General features: G+C 40.7%; 1 protein-coding gene across 1 annotated transcript in view; it reads right to left on the bottom strand.

The window, feature by feature from the left end:
• Window positions 1–19277, bottom strand: part of MCCC2 (methylcrotonyl-CoA carboxylase subunit 2) — a 37422-nt gene that overhangs the window by 248 nt on the left and 17897 nt on the right. Inside the window, exons 7-16 of the mRNA XM_081212503.1 lie at window positions 18835–18948; window positions 15775–15839; window positions 15383–15482; window positions 13442–13537; window positions 13035–13107; window positions 12466–12542; window positions 9596–9662; window positions 8965–9121; window positions 8308–8422; window positions 8008–8093 (exon numbers count right to left, since the gene is read on the bottom strand). Of these exons, the coding sequence (XP_081068629.1) occupies window positions 8008–8093; window positions 8308–8422; window positions 8965–9121; window positions 9596–9662; window positions 12466–12542; window positions 13035–13107; window positions 13442–13537; window positions 15383–15482; window positions 15775–15839; window positions 18835–18948 (950 nt within the window). The remainder of the gene's footprint in view (window positions 1–8007; window positions 8094–8307; window positions 8423–8964; window positions 9122–9595; window positions 9663–12465; window positions 12543–13034; window positions 13108–13441; window positions 13538–15382; window positions 15483–15774; window positions 15840–18834; window positions 18949–19277) is intronic.

The raw sequence follows: 19277 nt of genomic DNA, 5'->3' as shown, positions 1-19277 counted from the left end.
AGCAAAAATAAAGGGTTACATTTTTACTGCAAGTGACACAGAAAGCTATTTCAGTTTAATAAGCAATAAATGGAACCTTTAGCATAGTACCCAACTACATTTTGCTAGTGTAGCATTTAAGTGACATCACTATATGGGCAGTAGACTTTAGTAGAATCTGCACTGTGCCACGTGGCTCCCACATACATAGCTTTGCTACATTTAAAGGCCACAGGATCCCAATGGATTCTATTCAGTTATGATTCCATCCTGAGACTGCTATAGATCCTGTTAGTCATTCAATATTCAACAAATATTTCCATTAGAAAAACAAAAAAACCAAAAGTGACAACTATGTAACAGAGGAGAATGCAACTTTTCCATATTCAAACTACAATGGAATAACAACAACAACAACAACAACAACAACAACAACAACAACAACAACAACCCTATAAACAACAACATAAAGGCTAAAAGTGTGCTGTGACCACAACATTCACCTGTATCTGCAGTATGTGGAAATAGCACATTTCAGATCTGTTTTGATTTGTTATTCAGGCCAAAATCTGAACTTTTAAATCTGAAGCTGTTTCACCATCACTGACTGTAAGAGGTATAAAAAGGGGTATAATATAAATCTGAAGCTGTTTCACCACCACTGACTGTAAGAGGTATAAAAAGGGGCATAATTTTTATTTTCCACATGTGGATGAAGTCTGTATGCAAAGAAGCCCCTCTTTTAGAGGATAAAGCCTTCTGAATTTCTGGCAGACCTATCCAGGAGCTCCCATACAGGGAACCTTTTAAAGCAAAAGTGTCTACATTTTTAATTTCATGCAAGAATTGGATGCGAACCACAGGCATGGTCACCCCTTCTGACAACTATGCTCTAAATCCAGTGTTTGTTTGTTTACACACACACGCACACACGTAACAAAGCGGTTTACACAAAACAATAGGGCAGTATATAAATTCTATTATTATTATTATTATTATTATTATTATTATTATTATTATTATTATTATTATTTCAGCAGAATTTGAACAAAACTATTTAGTTTTGTATTAAGCTATCCCACACATATAGAGCACAATCCAAAGAAACACTTTCAAGTCTCCTCCAGCATGTACACACACACAAACACAAACATACTTTTTTACAATATCTGTTCTCTAAAGGGGAAATGTAAATTATGACTAATTACTGGGCTTAAATGTCAACTAAATATGGTTTTTGTATTCAACTCAAAGATATAGAAAGTGGTGAGACATTTCTTTGTAATGCTCTGCCAACAATCATTTCATTAATCTTCTTTGTTGAAGAATGGAAACTAATGGAAAGTAATCCAAGTCATAACAAATTGCCTTAAAGCAATGGATTCGAAACTAAAAAAAGGTAACAAAAGCACTCTATCCCAATGCTGAGTACATCCATTCATTTAAATTTTAGATTTATGTCGAGTGTGTGGAAGCCAGTAGGTACTAGCCAGTTGCAAAGTCAATAAGCAAACTGATCATACAGATCTCTCAAGTAATTTTATTTGATTATTATTTTAGAGGGCAGAAAGTAAGAGAGAGCAGGCCATCTGGAAAACAAGTGCTTTAGAACATTCATCTGCGAATAAGCAGTCGGAACTGAATGGTTAGAATAGGGTATTTTCCTCTGGCTAAAGAATCAAGCCTTCAACTGTTTATTGTCTGAAGATTATATTTTTAAATCTAATTATGCAGAAAACGTGCAGCCCGCTTCCTGAGTGTTAATATTCCTAAAGAACAGGACAAACCAAACTTCATTTGTACATGAAAACATACTTATGGCAGCCTAACCCCATCAGGTATTGGAGATGGTCTTGGTTTGCTTTCGCCGGTTACACTTACAATCATAACAGCTGTTCTTTGACCTTTCTCAAGCCTCTTAAAAGATTATTCAAACTTAGCATTCCTAGATGTGTGATTTCCAAGCAGCATGCTCTCTCTGTTGTAATGTGCTACTGCGCCTTAGCTCCTTTTCATTTATCTTTTAGCTTCTGGCTTTAAAAAAAATACAAATGTCCTTTAGCCACATCTTTCTCTAATTGACTTGTGGTAGAAACACAAGGAGAAGATAGTACTTTTCTTTAATATGTGAATGGCCTGAATTTTTAAAATATGAAGTTTGTTTGGAGTATTGATATCAGGGAAGGATTGGGGAGCAAAAGTCCAGGGCAGAATGAAGGGAGCCCCCAAACACAGGACTGGCTTACGACAATTTGAAGTAGGTGAAGGAACAACACACTAGCATTTAAAATGAGGGCTCTTAAGACTAGCAAAACAGAGTCTAAATTACTTAGCGGCACTACTGTATGGTTGGGAATAATTGATACCCACTTTGGATGGGGTTGAACAATACTCTAAGAACTAGATTCGCAGTTTGGGAGTGTGCATGGATTGCTTTGCTCTAAATGTCTAAGGTGTGTCTAGGACCAGGATTGCTTTTGCAGATCTGGTTGCTCCTACACATTGATTGATAACCTGTCTTGGTGAATTATGTACCATCTAAATTGGTCCCTGGTCCATCTCCAAGCCCAATTCAGAATGTTGGCTATGACCTTTAAAGCCTTCAATTGTTTGGGATCAAGATACTTAAAATGCAATCCTCCCACGATCCTATCCTTCTGCTCAGGTTTTCAATTGAAAATCTGCTACAAATTTCACCACCACCTGAACAGTTGGTGGGTATGACACACATCTCATTCATGATTCCAAGACTGTGAATTGCCCTGGGAAGCTTGGCTGGCTCTTTCTTGATGATGGTTCTAGACTCCTTATAAAAACTATATTGTTCAAGGATGCTTTTGGCATAGTCACTTCTGCCTGGTAGTTTTAAGGACTTTAAAAAAACCTGCTTTGCCATGTACTTTTCATTTGAATTTTCAATTACACTTTATTCTTCTGGCTTTAACCTCACTATAGCCTCTTCGGGCTGTAGAAGCCAAAGATGAATTCCTCTTTCAGGATTAAAAAAACACACATTTTGATATTCTAGACAAGGTATCAAAATTAAATGAAAACACTGACCAGGACTGTATTCTAAGAAAATCTTAGTTACAGGTAGGTAGCCATGTTGGTCTGCCGTAGTCAAAACAAAATTAAAAAATTCCTTCCAGTAGCACCTTAGAGACCCACTAGGTGTGTTATTAGTATGACCTTTCGTGTGCATGCACACTTCTTCAGAAAACCTTATTGGCCCAAGTCTAGCCTTTTAAAAAAAGCACTATAACAAGAAAAATATCTATCCTTTAAATCTGTAGAACACAATTTTGATAGGGCAAATAGAATTTTTATTGGCAACTTGAAAGATTCTTCACCGTAAGATAAAAGATTACTCTCTCCAAATCACTGTGGCTTCCTATCTTTGTTTAGTGAAAACTGCCTTCTGTAACAGGACAAAGCATTAATTATTGAGCAACCCATCAAACCCCATGGCGAGACCATGAATCATATCTCTGCTTGTAAAAAATTCATAACAGGGCCTCTGCAAGAAAAAGAGGCTTGGGAAGAAAACTGCTCATGTCATTTGTTACAAGGTAAACTGATTAAACTCCTTTTAGAGACCTGAAAGCTGATTAATCTAGCTCATTAAAAAGATGTCTGGCTAATGACTCTTGGTAATTAAGACCTCTGCATGTGAAAGGTCCTAGTCAGGCACGTTTGATGAGGAAATACAACTATGGAGCAGACTACTGACATCCTGTACGCAGAATGAGATATAATTTATACACACAGCTAATAAAGAAATGTACCTCCATTTTTTAAAAATGCACTGTTCTGCCTCCTTCTGCCTCCTGTACAATTTTATAGTACAAAGATCACAGTACCAATATAAACACCACAGTGTGCATACAGAGTGATTTGCAAAATAATATACAGTGGTGCCCCGCAAGACGAAATTAATTCGTTCCGCAAGTTTTGTCGTCTAGCGAATTTTTCATCTTGCGAATCACGAAATCCCATAGGAATGCATTGAAAATCAATTAATGCGTTCCTATGGTCAAAAAAAGTCCAAACAAAGCCAAATTTGGTACAACAACAGTTTATTAACTGCTCTTTAAAGTCACACATACTGTAAAGAGCAGTTCAAAAATTTAAGGGAAAATAAATTAACTTTATAAACAAAACATGTCTTTGTTTTTAGTCAAAGAAAAAAAGTCGCGAGACGTTTTCGTCTTGCGAAGCAAGCCCATAGGGGAAATTCGTCTTGCGAGGCAAATCGCGAACGGAAAAAACTTTCGTCTAGCGAACTTTTGTATTGCGAGGCATTCGTCTTGCGGGGCACCACTGTATACAAACACGCATGCAGCACACTGTCACTGTTAATACCGCCGATCACCCGCTGAAGAAGTGATGGGGAGACTGGAATCTGCCTCCCCAATATCCCCAACAAATAAGCAGAAATGTCATTTGTTGGGTGCTACACACAAAATTCAAATCCACTTACTGGGATCTATGAAAGCAGCTGCAAGGAACTAGAACCAGAGACTCAGGCATAGGAATCATGAATAAAGCTCCCTTAAGCATGCACTGTTCCGTTTAACCCAGAAGAAGGTCAAACAAAAACCAAATTGACCTTGCTCTCTGAAGGTCTCGATCCAAAAATGTCACTGGATCCACTACTGCAGATTCACACAGATCCTGGCAATTTGTCCAAGATTCAGATACTTGGCCTTATACTAATGTCAATAAAATTTCCTTTTATTTGACTTTATAATCTAGCATTCTCTTAATATCTTTTATAGAAATCATTCTGATTTGTGTCACAAATTCAATGAGAAAACTTTTTGTTGATGTCAAAAAGAACTGCATTTGTATATTGATATTGCAGCTCTGAGGGAAATAATCTTATGAAACAAACAGTACTTCCTAAGCGTACAGCAAGCCAGAGCAGCAGCAAAATGCCCCACAGGTGCTAATAGTAGCCAGAGTGGATCAAAGGAGTCAGTGGTGGATCAGAAAATAGAAAAAGAGTTTAAAGGAGGAGCTTCCCCCTTTTTTGCCTCATTGTAGTTCTGACACCCCTGTAGCACAGACTAGTGTCTTTCAAGACAATGATGGCTTTTCCTCTTGAACTTAAGCATACAGACTTTTACCCACTAGAAACACCAGTCAAGGGGAAATATTTCCACTTCCACTTGGTGGATGTATATTTCAATGCTTAGGGCATAAAGTACTGTACATATAATTTGTGTGCACAAAACAGGCTTTTGGAGCTCTTGCTACCAATTATTGCATGCGGGTGGCGCTGTGGTCTAAGCCACCGAGCCTCTTGAGCTTGCTGATCAGAAGGTCAGCAGTTCAAATCTGTGCGACGGGCGAGTTCCCATTGCTCTGTCCCAGCTTCTGCCAACTTAGCAGTTCGAAAGCATACCAGTGCAAGTAGATAAATAGGTACCACTGTGGCAGGAAGGTAAACAGCGTTTCCATGCGCTATGGTTTCCGTCACGGTGCTCCGTTGCACCAATAGCAGTTTAGTCATGCTGGCCACATGACCTGGAAAGTTGTCTGTGGACAAACGCTGGCTCCCTCGGCCTGAAAAGCGAGATGAGTGTCGCACCCCATAGTCGCCTTTGACTGGACTTAACTGTCCAGGGGTCCTTTACCTTTTACCACCTAAAACCCTGCTTATGACAAGCAGGGGATCATTAGAGGTACCTTCAACAAAGTTCATGAAGCTGAATTGGAAAAGGGAATCTAGAATGCCCAATTATATCAGGTGATACAAACTATGCAATCACAGTTGTGCGCTTGTGCAATTCCTATTCCTTTCAATGAGGTTGCATATGAAATGTTCTTAGTAGATCCTATTTTTTCTAAGTACTTTAGCAATGCAGCAATTTAATGATGGATCTGAAGAGCATCAGAGATACTTTATTACTGAAAAGGTCAAGCACCACATAGGTAGAGGCAGACCAAACATGTCTGAAATGTTCTCTCATGAAGATCTCAAATTTAAAAGCAAAAAATGATGGAATGCCTCTAATTTTTAGCCTTTTCATCACAATTACTGAACATTCCTTATTAGTGACAAGTTTAAAAGCCTAAAGTTAAAATAACCTTTGTACAACCAATAACTAATAGACTGCTTATAAGATCATCCGCTGAAAGGCAGATGTTTCTTGTATCACAACTAGGCACATACTGCATGCTTAAAAATCCAATTATTTTTCAGGCCTTTAACACATATAAAAATTATAAAGGGCCTCCAGTTATTATATCCAAGAAGACAACACAGAGAGGGGGAAAATACCTCCAAATTAAGGATTTGGTTTAAGCACATACAGTCTGATGATAATTTTTTTAATGTAATTAGTTCAATGAGAAGTTTTCTTGACTGCAGTATAATCCAATAATAAAAGATGAAAATACATGTATTTATTTGTCCCTTCTGGCCTGGGGAGACATATGAAATTTTGTGACAGCTGGACAAAGCCAGGTCCTCAAGCGGTTTAACCACACGTATTTTTGCAACTGAGATGAATCACCCAGATTCGTATTTATTGCTAAGGCCAATCTATATCAAAGACCATGAATTTCCAGTTGACAGCAAGGAGTACAAGATAGGCTACTACTATATAGATAAGTCTGTGAGAACTGAGTAATTAACAAACGCTGGATGCCTTTGGGCGTTAATGATAAAACCATGCTTTAGCATTCTGAGAACAAATTGTAGTGGACCTCAGGATTGCAAACTCTTTTCTTCCTCTGGAATGGCCAATAGATAGGAAATTAATGCTTTAGTATAACTGCGCTTTAGCCTATCATCTGAACCCTGCAAAACTACAGTCAATGTTGACTGTGGTTTGAATAAGCTGGTTTATGGCAACCAGGTATATGTAACATTAGTCACAGTTTGTCTGGGTTCAGACAACATGGCAAGCTGTGAGCTTAACCTCTTTGCAGTTGTTTGGGATCAGGAGAGGGGAAGATGGGAGCAAGCAAGCCCTGCAAGGCTCATTGCAGTTTGTTCTCATAATGCTAAACAATGTCTTAGCGACAACATGCAACACAGCCTGCTATGTCAACTCTCAAGAAAAAAGATTGCCCCAGGTTCTTGCAATTGTTTGGTGTTGGCAGTAGGACAATGAATAATAGACAGTGAAATTTTGTGTTTAAACTCACACTTATTAACACCTTTTAATAAATCTGACTGATCAGATTTACAAGGTGGTAATTCAAATGCAAGTAAAATATATCCTCTGTGGTAAAACAGTTTCATTTGCTTTTTGGAAGATAAAAGCTCTAGCATTCTTCAAATGCGTTTCTTGAATTATCACAAGAAAGATATGGCTTGCTACTATTACTAAATAAAAACTTTTAAATAGCATAATAAACATACACTCTGCTTTAGTAATTCTAAGAGAGATGCTGGCTGCCCTCATGCCTAGTAAAACACAAAATGATCCATGTAAATTTATCTCTAGCAGATCATGAAAAGCCAGTTTCGGCTGGTAAATAAGAGTACTGAACTTGATCCTTGATTATCAGACTTCACATCCCCCTCAGGCAGTGGAGGAGCAGGCAGGGGCTGGCACGCATCCTGGGGGCATGGCGCCCAGCGCAGGCAGGGGGGGCAGCCGTGATGGCACCCCACCGGGACATGCTGCCAGGGGCGATGCAATCCCCCCGCACTCTTCCTCCGCCAGTGCCCTCAGGTACGTGGAATAGCCTTAACTCGAGTTATTATATTTGAACCTCAGTATTTCATCTGTTAAATTGGAGTGTTGATTATATTTACCAATTTTGTGGGTGCACAGGACTGAACACTTTGCACATTAACAATGTTTAATAAATAGTTGATAATAAAGGGCCTGATCCAATCAAGTCTCTGTTCCGCTAATGGAAGAGTAAGGCATTACCTATCTGACCCTCGTGACAATCCAACATCTCTGCAGCTTAAGCTTTATCAGAACCACCACCACAGGTTGTGGTGGCGAGGGGGTGTGTGGAAGCAAAACACCGTAGCATGTTAAACTATAATCTATAGGTTACCGTGCACTAGAGTAGTAGGGACTGCCTTCCTCTTCAAACCTCCGGATGATTGGCTCTTTGAGAGTTTTTTCCTCCTCTTCAGTTAGCTAGTGGATTGATATGGAAAGAAAGTGGGATTTTAGTCTGCAAGAGCTACACTTTTATATATTAAGAAGCGATATTGCACACTGGTTGCATAAGACCATAGGTTAGCATGACAAGAACAAGAACCAGAAAGCTTCAATCTCACATCTCTCTCCCTGCCCCATTCCCAGATTTACACCTGTCTTCTTACCCACATCAATAACAAAAAATACTTACCTGCTTCCCTTCCCTTGCTTTTCGGTCCTTGGCTATTGTAGCCAAAACCATTGCAGCTTGCTCTCCTCCCATAACTGAGATCCGAGCATTTGGCCACATAAAAAGGAATCTGGGACTGAAAAAGATAAAACAAACTAACACAGGGCACAAATCTCCTGCTTTTCCCCCAAATTTCCTACTCCAGAATTATTCTAATTTTATTTTATGTTTGAGGGGCACAGGGACAGGAAGAGTTTCAAAGACCTGCTCCATCATGTACCTAAACTTCCTTACTGTCATTGTGATTTGCATAATATGAAAGCAGCAAAGATCCACCATTTTCCTTAACCATGCCATTTATTTAATTCATTCAGCAGAGTTGTTATACCGCTTAATTATCCATTGGTGCCTACAGTGAGCATCAAAATTTTCATCAAGTTTTTCTAGCTATAAAGAAGGGGTATTTTATTTTCTGTGCCAGGATACTGCAACATTACACATACAAAGTGGCATGAGCACCATGTAACTGGAATGACCAAGGGATTTAATACAATGAGTAGGACATACGAATGTATACATTCACTAATTCACCTGTATAAGGTGAATAAACACAGGTGACATAGTCTGCCTGAGCCACAACTGCATTTAACAGTTAACTAATTCTAGGAACATACTCACCTATATGCTCTTCCGCACATCCCATAATTTCCAGCTCCATAGGAACCTCCAATTAGTACTGTTATTTTAGGCACATTGGCACATGCTACAGCAGTTACCATCTTGGCTCCATCTTTTGCTATTCCACCAGCTTCATAATCCTTACCAACCATGAAACCTAGTGAATTATAAAAGCAGCAAGATCAATGTCAACCAATTTTGCAAAGTAATCTTACTGGTCCATTGCAGAGGGGGTGGGGAGAGAATCCAAAAGCAACAGTAAGGTAACACCTTTACTGGGCCCACCCCAACCAAAACACAACATAAATAGCTTCCTCACTATTTAAGGTATTAATCTATTCTTACTTTAAGATAACAGTCCTTGCTGATTGTACACCTTCAGGACAGGGTTTCTTGTTCTTAATTTCAGTCATTATATACTGCTTAGATTTTAAGACACTTTAATAACACTTTACTTAATGTCAGCTCTACAGCCCTCCTAAAAAAACAAATAAAGGTTATAAATAATGGATAGGAATATATTTATTACTACTACGTATTTAGTTGCCTGGGGGCTATGCAATGAATCTGCAGCTCCAAATAATTTATTTCCCCTGAAATTCAGCTACATAAATCATAATGAGTCACAGACCTGTGATGTTTTGCAGAAATACAATGGGAATGTTTCTCTGACAACAAAGCTGAATAAAATGGGTGCCCTGTAAAGACAGTAAAAAGATAGTTTATCTAAAAGGTAAAGGGACCTACTGGCAGTTAATTGTTGAACAGCTTATCTTCAATCCCATCTATTGTTAAAACCAATAGGTGCTTCCATGACAATGTTTTATTAAGTTGATGTGTGTGTGTGTGTGTGTGTGTGTGTGTGTGTGTGTGTGTGTATCACAATCTTTTACATGTATATAATGCTTATCTAATTAAAAAAACAAACATTCCAACACATAATTGCACTTTCCCAATTCCCTCCGTTGGAAATGACCCTATACCTGAGCATCAGCTTGTCTGTTATTTTTTCTAACTGTAGTAATACTCTCAAATTGCTTCAGAATAAAACAACTTTTCCCAGTTAGTGTTACTTATCTTCGTAAACAGCTGATTCATGAAGAAGTTACTCATTCCCCAATAACTGCTAAAATAGATTTGAAGCAAGTTTCAACACATAAGGATGTGATAAATGGTAGGTGGTAATAACTGAGGAAACAAGTTTGCTATGGTACGGAATGCTAGAAATAGTACGTTAGATCACTGCCATTAAGAGTGACAAAATAGCAGGTTAGACTAAAAAATTCTTGCAGCGTGGCAGGTCTTGAGAAAAAGCTTTCGTAACTTTGTTAATAATCATACTTAGCATCTGTACAAATGTTCAAAGTGTTTCCCATGCACTATCTAGTTGTAACCCTTACAACAACACTGAAAGGTAAGTCAGTATTATTACATACACACACTATTAGACAATAAATCTATGACAGAATGTCTTCTAAGTCAGTGTTTCCCAACCACTGTTCCGTGGCACACTAGTGTGCCGCGAGATGTTGCCTGGTGTGCCGCGGGAAAAATTAAAAAATTCAAAAGATTTTTTTTTTAAGTCAAATTTTCGATTGGGGCGCCGTCACTAGATGACCCCTGGGGTTCCCTCCCTCCCTCCCGCTCTGCGCCTCCCTCCTCCTCCTCCGGGGAGGCCCTTCCTGGCTCTCGGCCAAGGCTTGGCGGCTGCCACTCACTCACTCGCTCGCCCACCCGTCCCTCCATCCCTGCACCCGGCCTCTCCCCCTCCGTCTCCGGCGCTGCCAGGATCCGTAGTCCCCTCGCCCTTGGGCTCCGCGCCCGCGCGGGGTGCGCGAACTACGTTTCCCAGCGTGGCCTGGCGGGTCGGGCGTTTTGTTTGAAGCGCTCTTCTCCCGGCCATGGAATGAGCGCGGCGGCGACCGGGTGGGCAGGGGCTCTTCCGCGCAGACCCCGCGCAGCCTGCCTGTGCCCCCGCGGAGATCGGGCGGCAGGATGGAGCCCGGGGATCCCCGCGGAGGCGGAGCGGCGGAGGCGGAGGCTGCCCCCAGGTAGGGCTGCGTCGGGGGGGGTGTTATTTTTGCAATGCTGCATCAGCGCCGGAGGGGACGCATCGGACCCTTGGCGGGCGGGCAAGGCAATGCATGCGTGCAGGCGTTGCATGGAGTGCAGTGCAATGCAATGGCAATGCGGTGCCCTGCATGCATGCATGCAACTTCCACCGGCGCTCCGGACTTGGCAGGTGAGGGGGGTCCCCAGTGGGCAGCAGAGAGAGCCGGGAGGGCGAAGGGGAGCCGGGGGGGAGCAGCGCTGCTCCCCGAGCCGAGCCCGGGGGGAAACTTCGGCGTCGTTGCGCCAGGTGTTGGAAGCGGAGGCTGGCGGGGGCCCCTCACCTGCAAAACCTGGTCGCCTCTCATATATTTCGTGCATTGCATTCATCGCCCGCTTTCTCCTCCAAGGAGCTCCCGGGGGCGCGCGTGGTTCTCCCCGTGTTATCCTCGCAACAACAGCCCTGCGAGGTGGGTCAGGCGAGTGGCCCAAGGGAGCACCCAGGGATTGTCCTGGCCAGGTGGGGTGATTTGAACCCTGCTCTCTGCCCGGTCTTCGTCCTCATTTAGCCCCCACATGTGCATGACTGTGCATGACTGAGGTTTCCCCCCCCCCCCTCGTCTTGGCTATGGTGTGAGTCTGTGCTGTTAATTAATGGGGTTCTGCCTTCGGAGAAGATGAGCCAGCCCTCAAGGAGGTGATTATGTAATTTTCTAGCAATTCATGTCCCTCCCGGCGTGACGCTGCGCGCTGACGTCACGGGGCTGTAATGGTGGTGTGCCTCGAGATTTTTTTCATGAAACAAGTGTGCCTTTGCCCAAAAAAGGTTGGGAAACACTGTTCTAAGTGTTTCTTCCTGTTGGGCATACAGTGGTACCTCGGGTTACATACGCTTCAGGTTACACACTCCGCTAACCCAGAAATAGTGCTTCAGGTTAAGAACTTTGCTTCAGCATAAGAACAGAAATCATGCTCCGGTGGCGCGGCAGCAGCAGGAGGCCCCATTAGCTAAAGTGGTGCTTCAGGTTAAGAACAGTTTCAGGTTAAGTACAGACCTCCGGAACGAATTAAGTACTTAACCTGAGGTACCACTGTATTTACAACTAAAATCAGCAAGAGTAATTATATTTCCTTAAAACAGGGATGGGGAGCCTGTGGCCATGAAGATGTCCCGGACCACAATTCCCCAGCCAACATAAAAAGGGATAATTGGAGTTCCAGTCCAGCAACATCTGGAAGGCTACAGGTTCCCCATCCCTGCCAGAAAATGTAAGAAAATGTAAACATGAAATTATTTTATTTTTTAGACTTGGTTATGCTTCTTATAGTCATAAGTAACCACCAAAAAGGTAATTAATTACCTGCTATGAATGTAGTTATCAGCAATTGCTTTGTTCTCAGCAATAATGAAAGTCTGGAAGGCAGAGCTTCAATAACGTATGTTATACTTGCCTTCTTTGCAGATTCTGAAAAAAGGACACCATTGTTTCCAATTATTCCTACCGGATAACCAAATATCCGAGCAAATCCTAGAGGGGGAAATGAGAATAAGAGAAAATTGCACATGTATCTCACAATGAAAGCATAAAACATTTCAACACCTTTTGAATGAAATCAGTATTCTAAGAATAAGAATTTTAGGCCTGCAGCCACAATTCTTCCATATAAATTATATGAATTGTTAATTTTCCACAAGCTCTTACAAAGTATTTTTAAAATGCAAACATACCCATATTCCAACATATTAAATAGTAGCAGCTTCATACCTGGTGTTCCTCATGAATTGTAAATAAAAAACAAAAAATCAGTTCAGTTTTGAAATAAGCGGGGGAAATAGGTGCAGTTTTGAAAGGTTCTGTTCACCATCTTGATTCAAAATGGCACCTGCTCCCTGATCTCATGAACCATTATGCAAATTTGGTTCTGATATCATAAGAAGTGTCCAAGTCCATTCAAACAAATAAACTACTTTCTGAAATGTGTAGCAGAAAATCTGATTTCTAATCACCTAAAAATAATACCTGTGATTAAGGTATCCCCGTATAAGGATTTAAATTCATCGAATTTACTTCCATCTACAAGTCTAGCAATGACCTTAAGTAGAAAAACAAACAAGAGACACATTATTAGTTCATTCTTCGTTACAACAGATAATATTTTTAAGATCACATTCTCTTTTGTATTAGATTGATATTAAATTCCAAGTAACTGGGCTTCATTACTACCAGCTGAAGGAACACACTAGGCTGAACGTGTTTGAAATTGAAAGCCCGTTTATTATAGAAAGTAGTTGTTATCATCACCGTCATCAGTCACCTTCTTCACAATTGTCTCAAGGTGATGTAGCAAACAAAAAACAAGTAAGCAGCAGATACATTTAAAACAATACAAAATAGACAATCATGGCAGCAATATTTTGTATTTATACCTCTCTAACATCAAAATTTCTTTTAAGCTGCTCTCCAACTATCCCATAAAGTTCATCAGCAGGAAACAAAGGTTCTTCCGATGGTTCTATTGTCACCTGCAATAATTTAAAGTACAAAAAAACCCACAAATTAATCAAAACATTCATCAATATTTTCCTCCAGGCTTCCAGAGTCTCTCTCTATAACCAACTCGGGCTCAAGTGTTTGCATCTGAGTAACAATTCATTCAGCATGACAGTTAAACTTATCTTGGATTCTTGGAACTTTTCTCTCTTCCTCGCAGCTCTTCCTAAGTTCCAGCAGTAATTTACACATTTCCAAAACAGCTTTATGGCTCAATTCTGACCTACAAGTTATTTGTTTTGTAATTATATATTTTATTGTTGTAACTCACCTTAGGACCCTATTATCTATTAAATTAGTATACCACCCTACACCCGCAGGTCTAAGGGTGGTTACAACATAAAATCACAATATAAAAACATAAAATACATAATAAAAATGAAAATTAAAAAACCCAATAATCCCCCTTCCCTAATACATTTTAAAAGGGCATTGGATATAGGAAAAGGTGGGTAAGAAATCAAATTAAATAAAAGATAGAAAGAAAAGATAGAAAGAAAATTGAACCCTGGTTAAGGGACTGGGAATGGGGTATCATATATAGTACCTGGCACCCTATTTTTGCACAAGTCTTGCTGTGGTGAAGAAGAAGAAGACGACGAAGAAGAAGAGTAGTAGTAGTAGTTTGGATTTGATATCCCGCTTTATCACTACCCTAAGGAGTCTCAAAGCGGCTAACAATCTCCTTCCTCCCCCACAACAAACACTCTGTGAGGTGAGTGGGGCTGAGAGACTTCAGAGAAGTGTGACTAGCCCAAGGTCACCCAGCAGCTACATGTGGAGGAGCAGAGATGTGAACCAGGTTCACCAGATTACAAGTCAACCGCTCTTAACCACTACACCACACTGGCTCTCCTCAGTCTGAGCCGCTAGGGGGCAAAAGAGGCACACTGGACTGTGCTGAGACTTAGCAGCTGGCCTTTGCAGAAATTAGCCTTAAAGCCCAATGGGTCACCCCTGGAAGAGGAGGAGGACAGAAGAGGGAGGGCACAGCAGGGCTCTCCTCCCAACTCTCTCTCCCTGAGACCAAAGGAGGCTTTTCCTTGCAGGTGTTTTCAGCTTCAGCCCTGCTCAAGTAGGTGATACTACCATGATCCTAAACTCACACTGAGCACCACAATCAGAGTTCAGGAACACCCATGGTTTCATGACAATCACACATAACCCTGGAATAGGAAGGTTAGATGAATTTGTGTGCGACAGGAGGATAGGATGGATGGTGTATGCTATCCTAAATTGTAGGTCTGAAAGTTAAATTGTAGGTCTGAAAATGTAATAGTCTAATATCTAGTCAGGGCCAGTGCAGGCATAACTCTTCATTTTCTGAACTAAGTTTAATACATCATCAGACAAGGACAGACCTGCTTACTCCATCTCCCACCCACTCCCCCCAGATGAACTCCTCAAAGCCATGGTTGAAGTTCACTCAGAGTAGACCTCTTAAAATTAATGGACTTCACTTTTTCATGTGCATTAATTTCAATGGCTCTACTAAGTATCACTTTGTTGAATACAACCCCTTATGTCAAAATCTGGCCTAGCGTAAACCTGGCCTAGTGACCGTACTGATAACACACTGCTCCAGGGATAGTGTTAACAAGGGAGGATGGGTAGAATCCAAATGGGAGAAGGGAGGGAACACATGAGCTTGCGATCCACTCTCAATCTAACCATGATTAAGAAACCAGCTGTCTTATGTTTGCAACAGGCCACAGTGCAAATGGAAACTTTAAATGCACAGCACTGCTACCAAAGCCACATTCTAAGTATTCTATTTCATACATCGCTTCAAAGGAAACTGAACAAAACATACTCACGTCTACTTTCTTCTGGTAATTCAAACTTCTCACCACTTTCCTCGCTAAATGGAGTGCATGATTATCATCCAAAGCATAGTGATCAGTTACACCAGATTTTCTGCACAGATTTAAAATACAAGACCATGGCATGTTATTAATCAATATATTTTTATCTACTATTCAATGGTGAAATACTTTTGGGAGGGGGGCAGGGAATGACATGCCATAGAACCCAAACACAAAGGGAACTTGAGAAATAAAGGGCAAGCATTTAGTGGTAATATCCATTGATAGCAGAAGAGCCCACCATTATTTAAAGCAAGGGGAATGCAACAACAGTTCAAAGCAACATAATTTAAGGCACGTTCCATTAAAATGTACTGAAGGTGGAGAAGAGTGTTTTGTTTTACCTGCAGTGAAGATCAGCACCACCAAGATCTTCTGCTGATACCTCCTCCCCTGTTGCTGCTTTAACCTAAAATACAAAAACAAAGTCTCAGCACAGAAGTTCATAGAACTAGGGATGCTATTTATATATTTAAAGCAATTTTAGCCCATAGCTGAAAAGGCTTCCAAAATAGCTTCCAAAGATAAGCAGCAATGCAATTATGTGTTTTTTTAAAAGTTAACTACAATAATCTTTGAAATTTTCAGGCTTTGGACCCTGCCTGTTATTTCCCCCAACTCTCATCCAAGAATCTCTTCAGTTCACTACTTTGGCCCATATAAACCAAGGTTTGAACCTAGTAATAAACACTGGTCTACACAGTTGGTTCAGACATACTGCTACATAATACTAATGCTGGAAAGAAAAGAGAGGGAACTCAAGCTGGAAAGGGAAGACGGGATGGAGCACTTTGCACTATGCTCAGTGGACATAGCTGATTGAGTAGAGTTTTAAATGCCATAAAAATATAACCAAGTAACATAAAATCATTATTATGATTATTTAAGAAGCACTATTAATATGTATGTCACTTTATAAAGACTTCCAGGATCTTATTATCTAAAGTTAAACAGTAAAATTGGAAGAACATGTGTTCAGTTCAGGAACAGATTTAAGGGTGATCATATCAGGAGAGAAGACTGAAAGGGTGTGCCAAAGAAGACACAGAAAATGGGGGAGAGGCGGTGTTGCAGGAGAGAGAGCTCCAGGCATAAGGGGAAGCAAGGAGAAACAGCAGAGTTGTTTAAGGGAGCTGGAGACTTTTTTATGACTGTGGGAAGTGTAGCTGAAGGAGTGGGTCGTGGGGCATGAATAAATTTAAATGTAAGAGTGAGGGATTTTGTGCTGGATCCAGCACAAGAGTAAGGAATTTGTGCTGCAGCTAGGAGTGGCCAATCCTTAAAGACAAATACAGAATCATTTCCCCAAAACCTAATTTTAATATTATCTGATGCTAAGCAGAGCCTGCCTGCCTCAAATCTCCATTCAACTTAGCAGCCTCAAAGCTACCTATTTTTTTAAAAAAAACATTTGTTTCCAAAAAAAATTACACTTAAAACTAATCAATAAGCTCTGAGTCTGTTCCATTTTTCTAAAGTGATATAATTAGTGCTGAAAATTCAAGCAGGAAATTAAGTAACAAATTAATTAGGGCTAAATGGCAGAGTTTCGTCATCCAAAGGTACCTATTGATTTTCTGTGTCTGCTTCTGCTGATTACTTTTGTACCAGAACACTATTCCTGACCCAGGAAAACACTTCCCACGCTGAAGCCATTATCCCTGCAAGCTAAGCAATGAAATGTGCATGTTTCGGCTTTGACAACACATCCAGCAGCTCCACCTTGAGACGTATTCTTGGACTCCCAGCTGTGATCAAATATGAAACAATGTGTGCAGAAATAGGTATACACACAATGGAATACTGGGCCTGGTCCACCTCAATAAAGTACTGGTTACGCTGCCATTTTCGCTGCTCTCCATCAAGCCTGCTCGCTGATTTGCTCAAAGACTCCTATAAATCAAGATGGTATCAGTTCCTCGAAAAAAAGATTGAATCTTTAGGCATCGAGCTGGAGCCCCTGTACAATTCTAACGAGCAATACATTTTCCATAATATCCTAACAAGACTAAAGGATGTCGAGAGACAAAATATTATGGCAGCTGTAAACAAAATTTGCTCCCCCATATTCTATGATTTAAATATCTTAGATAGCAGAGCCAATTACATCACTAAATTAATAATCCCAGCCCAACGTAGGGCTTTTATGCTGGCCCGGTTGAATGTTTTTCCCTCAGCATTTGTCTGGGGAAGATATCAAAACATCCCTAGAAACAAGAGATTCTGCAGATGCTCTATGAATGTCCCGGACACTGTAGAGCATATTCTCTTCCATTGCCCATTGTACGGTACGCTCCGTCAACGCGTGCTGTCCCCCCTTTTGGGTGGTCTGGAACCCCAGCAAGGTGAATGTGTGGGATTCTGCCTATCCGACGTTGACCAAAGGGTAACGGCGGGGGTAGCTGAGTTTTTGGTAGCAGCCCTCCAAGGAGCAGGTTAACAAGGAAAACCACTGATTCTATATGTATATATATATATATGTATGTAGCCAACTGCTGCCTTTTTATATATATCTCAAGGCTTTTACATGTTATTCTCTCTTTTATGGTTCTTATTTGCATAATGCCTAATAAAGGTTTGATTTCAAACAGACAACACATCATCTTGGTAAAAGAAATCTAGGTAGTGGCTGCCACTTTTTATTGAAATATATTTCAACAACTACAAATTTCCAAAGTTCTAAAAGTTCCGTATCATGTTTCCCCTTTAATGTGTTAGCTCTGTTTTTAATTAAGGACTGACAAAATATTGGAAAATGGATGTTTATAATTAAAAAGCAGAATTGGATATAGTTAAGGAAATAATAGTTTACATCACATTGAAAAGGATACAGGAAGGAAAATGCTTTTGAATTATGGTGCTGGAGGAGACTCTTGAGAGTCCCATGGACAGCAAGAAGATCAAACCTATACATTCTGAAGGAAATCAGCCCTCAGTGCTCACTGGAAGGACAGATCCTGAAGCTGAGGCTCCAATACTTTGGCCACATCATGAGAAGAGAAGACTCCCTGGAAAAGACCCTGATATTGGGAAAGATGGAGGGCACAAGGAGAAGGGGACGACAGAGGATGAGATGGTTGGACAGTGTTCTCGAAGCTACCAGCATGAGTTTGACCAAATTGCGGGAGGCAGTGGAAGACAGGAGTGCCTGGCGTGCTCTGGTCCATGGGGTCACGAAGAGTCGGACACGACTAAACAACTAAACAACAACAACAACAGGAAGGAAAGTGGCTGGATGATAGAACACATATTATCTCAGACATTTTCCTCAACTATCTGGGATACAGCTAGGGCAGGTATTGTTTTTGGTGTGACCCCATTTCTTCATAGAAGCCTGTGACACAGTTATATGTTATAACAAAAGCAGGAAATCCTACAAAATCCGTTCAAAACCATGCACTCACCAATGGAGGACCTCCCAAAAAAATCGTCCCTTGCTTGCCAACTATTATACTTTCATCAGCCATTGCAGGGACATAGGCTCCTCCTGCTGTACATGAACCCATAACCACGGCTATCTGAGAAAACAAACAGAAACACAGCATTCAACAGAAAGAAATATACTCACCTACGGGCAACTTCACTTCCTTGTAGTCTTGCAACCTAACGTGCAGCAACTGGCTCATATTTGTTTACATCTAGATTAAGTTTGTAAGCTGATCAGAAGAGGAATAGTTCTCTTTAGTTCTGCCAATTGGATCTATAAATTATGCAAGCTGCTGATGCTGCTGGGTCTTTCCAGGCAGCGTTTTATAGAACAGTAATATTAATCCTTCCCAGAGTCACTCCTTCTTTAAAGATTCATTCCTGCTATGTAAGAGAGGAATATTGTCCCAACTGGTGCACT

This window comes from Podarcis bocagei, assembly GCF_964188305.1.
Source record: "Podarcis bocagei genome assembly, chromosome: 11".
NCBI classification, from domain to species: domain Eukaryota; kingdom Metazoa; phylum Chordata; class Lepidosauria; order Squamata; family Lacertidae; genus Podarcis; species Podarcis bocagei.
This window is presented reverse-complemented; position numbering and strand designations above follow the sequence as displayed.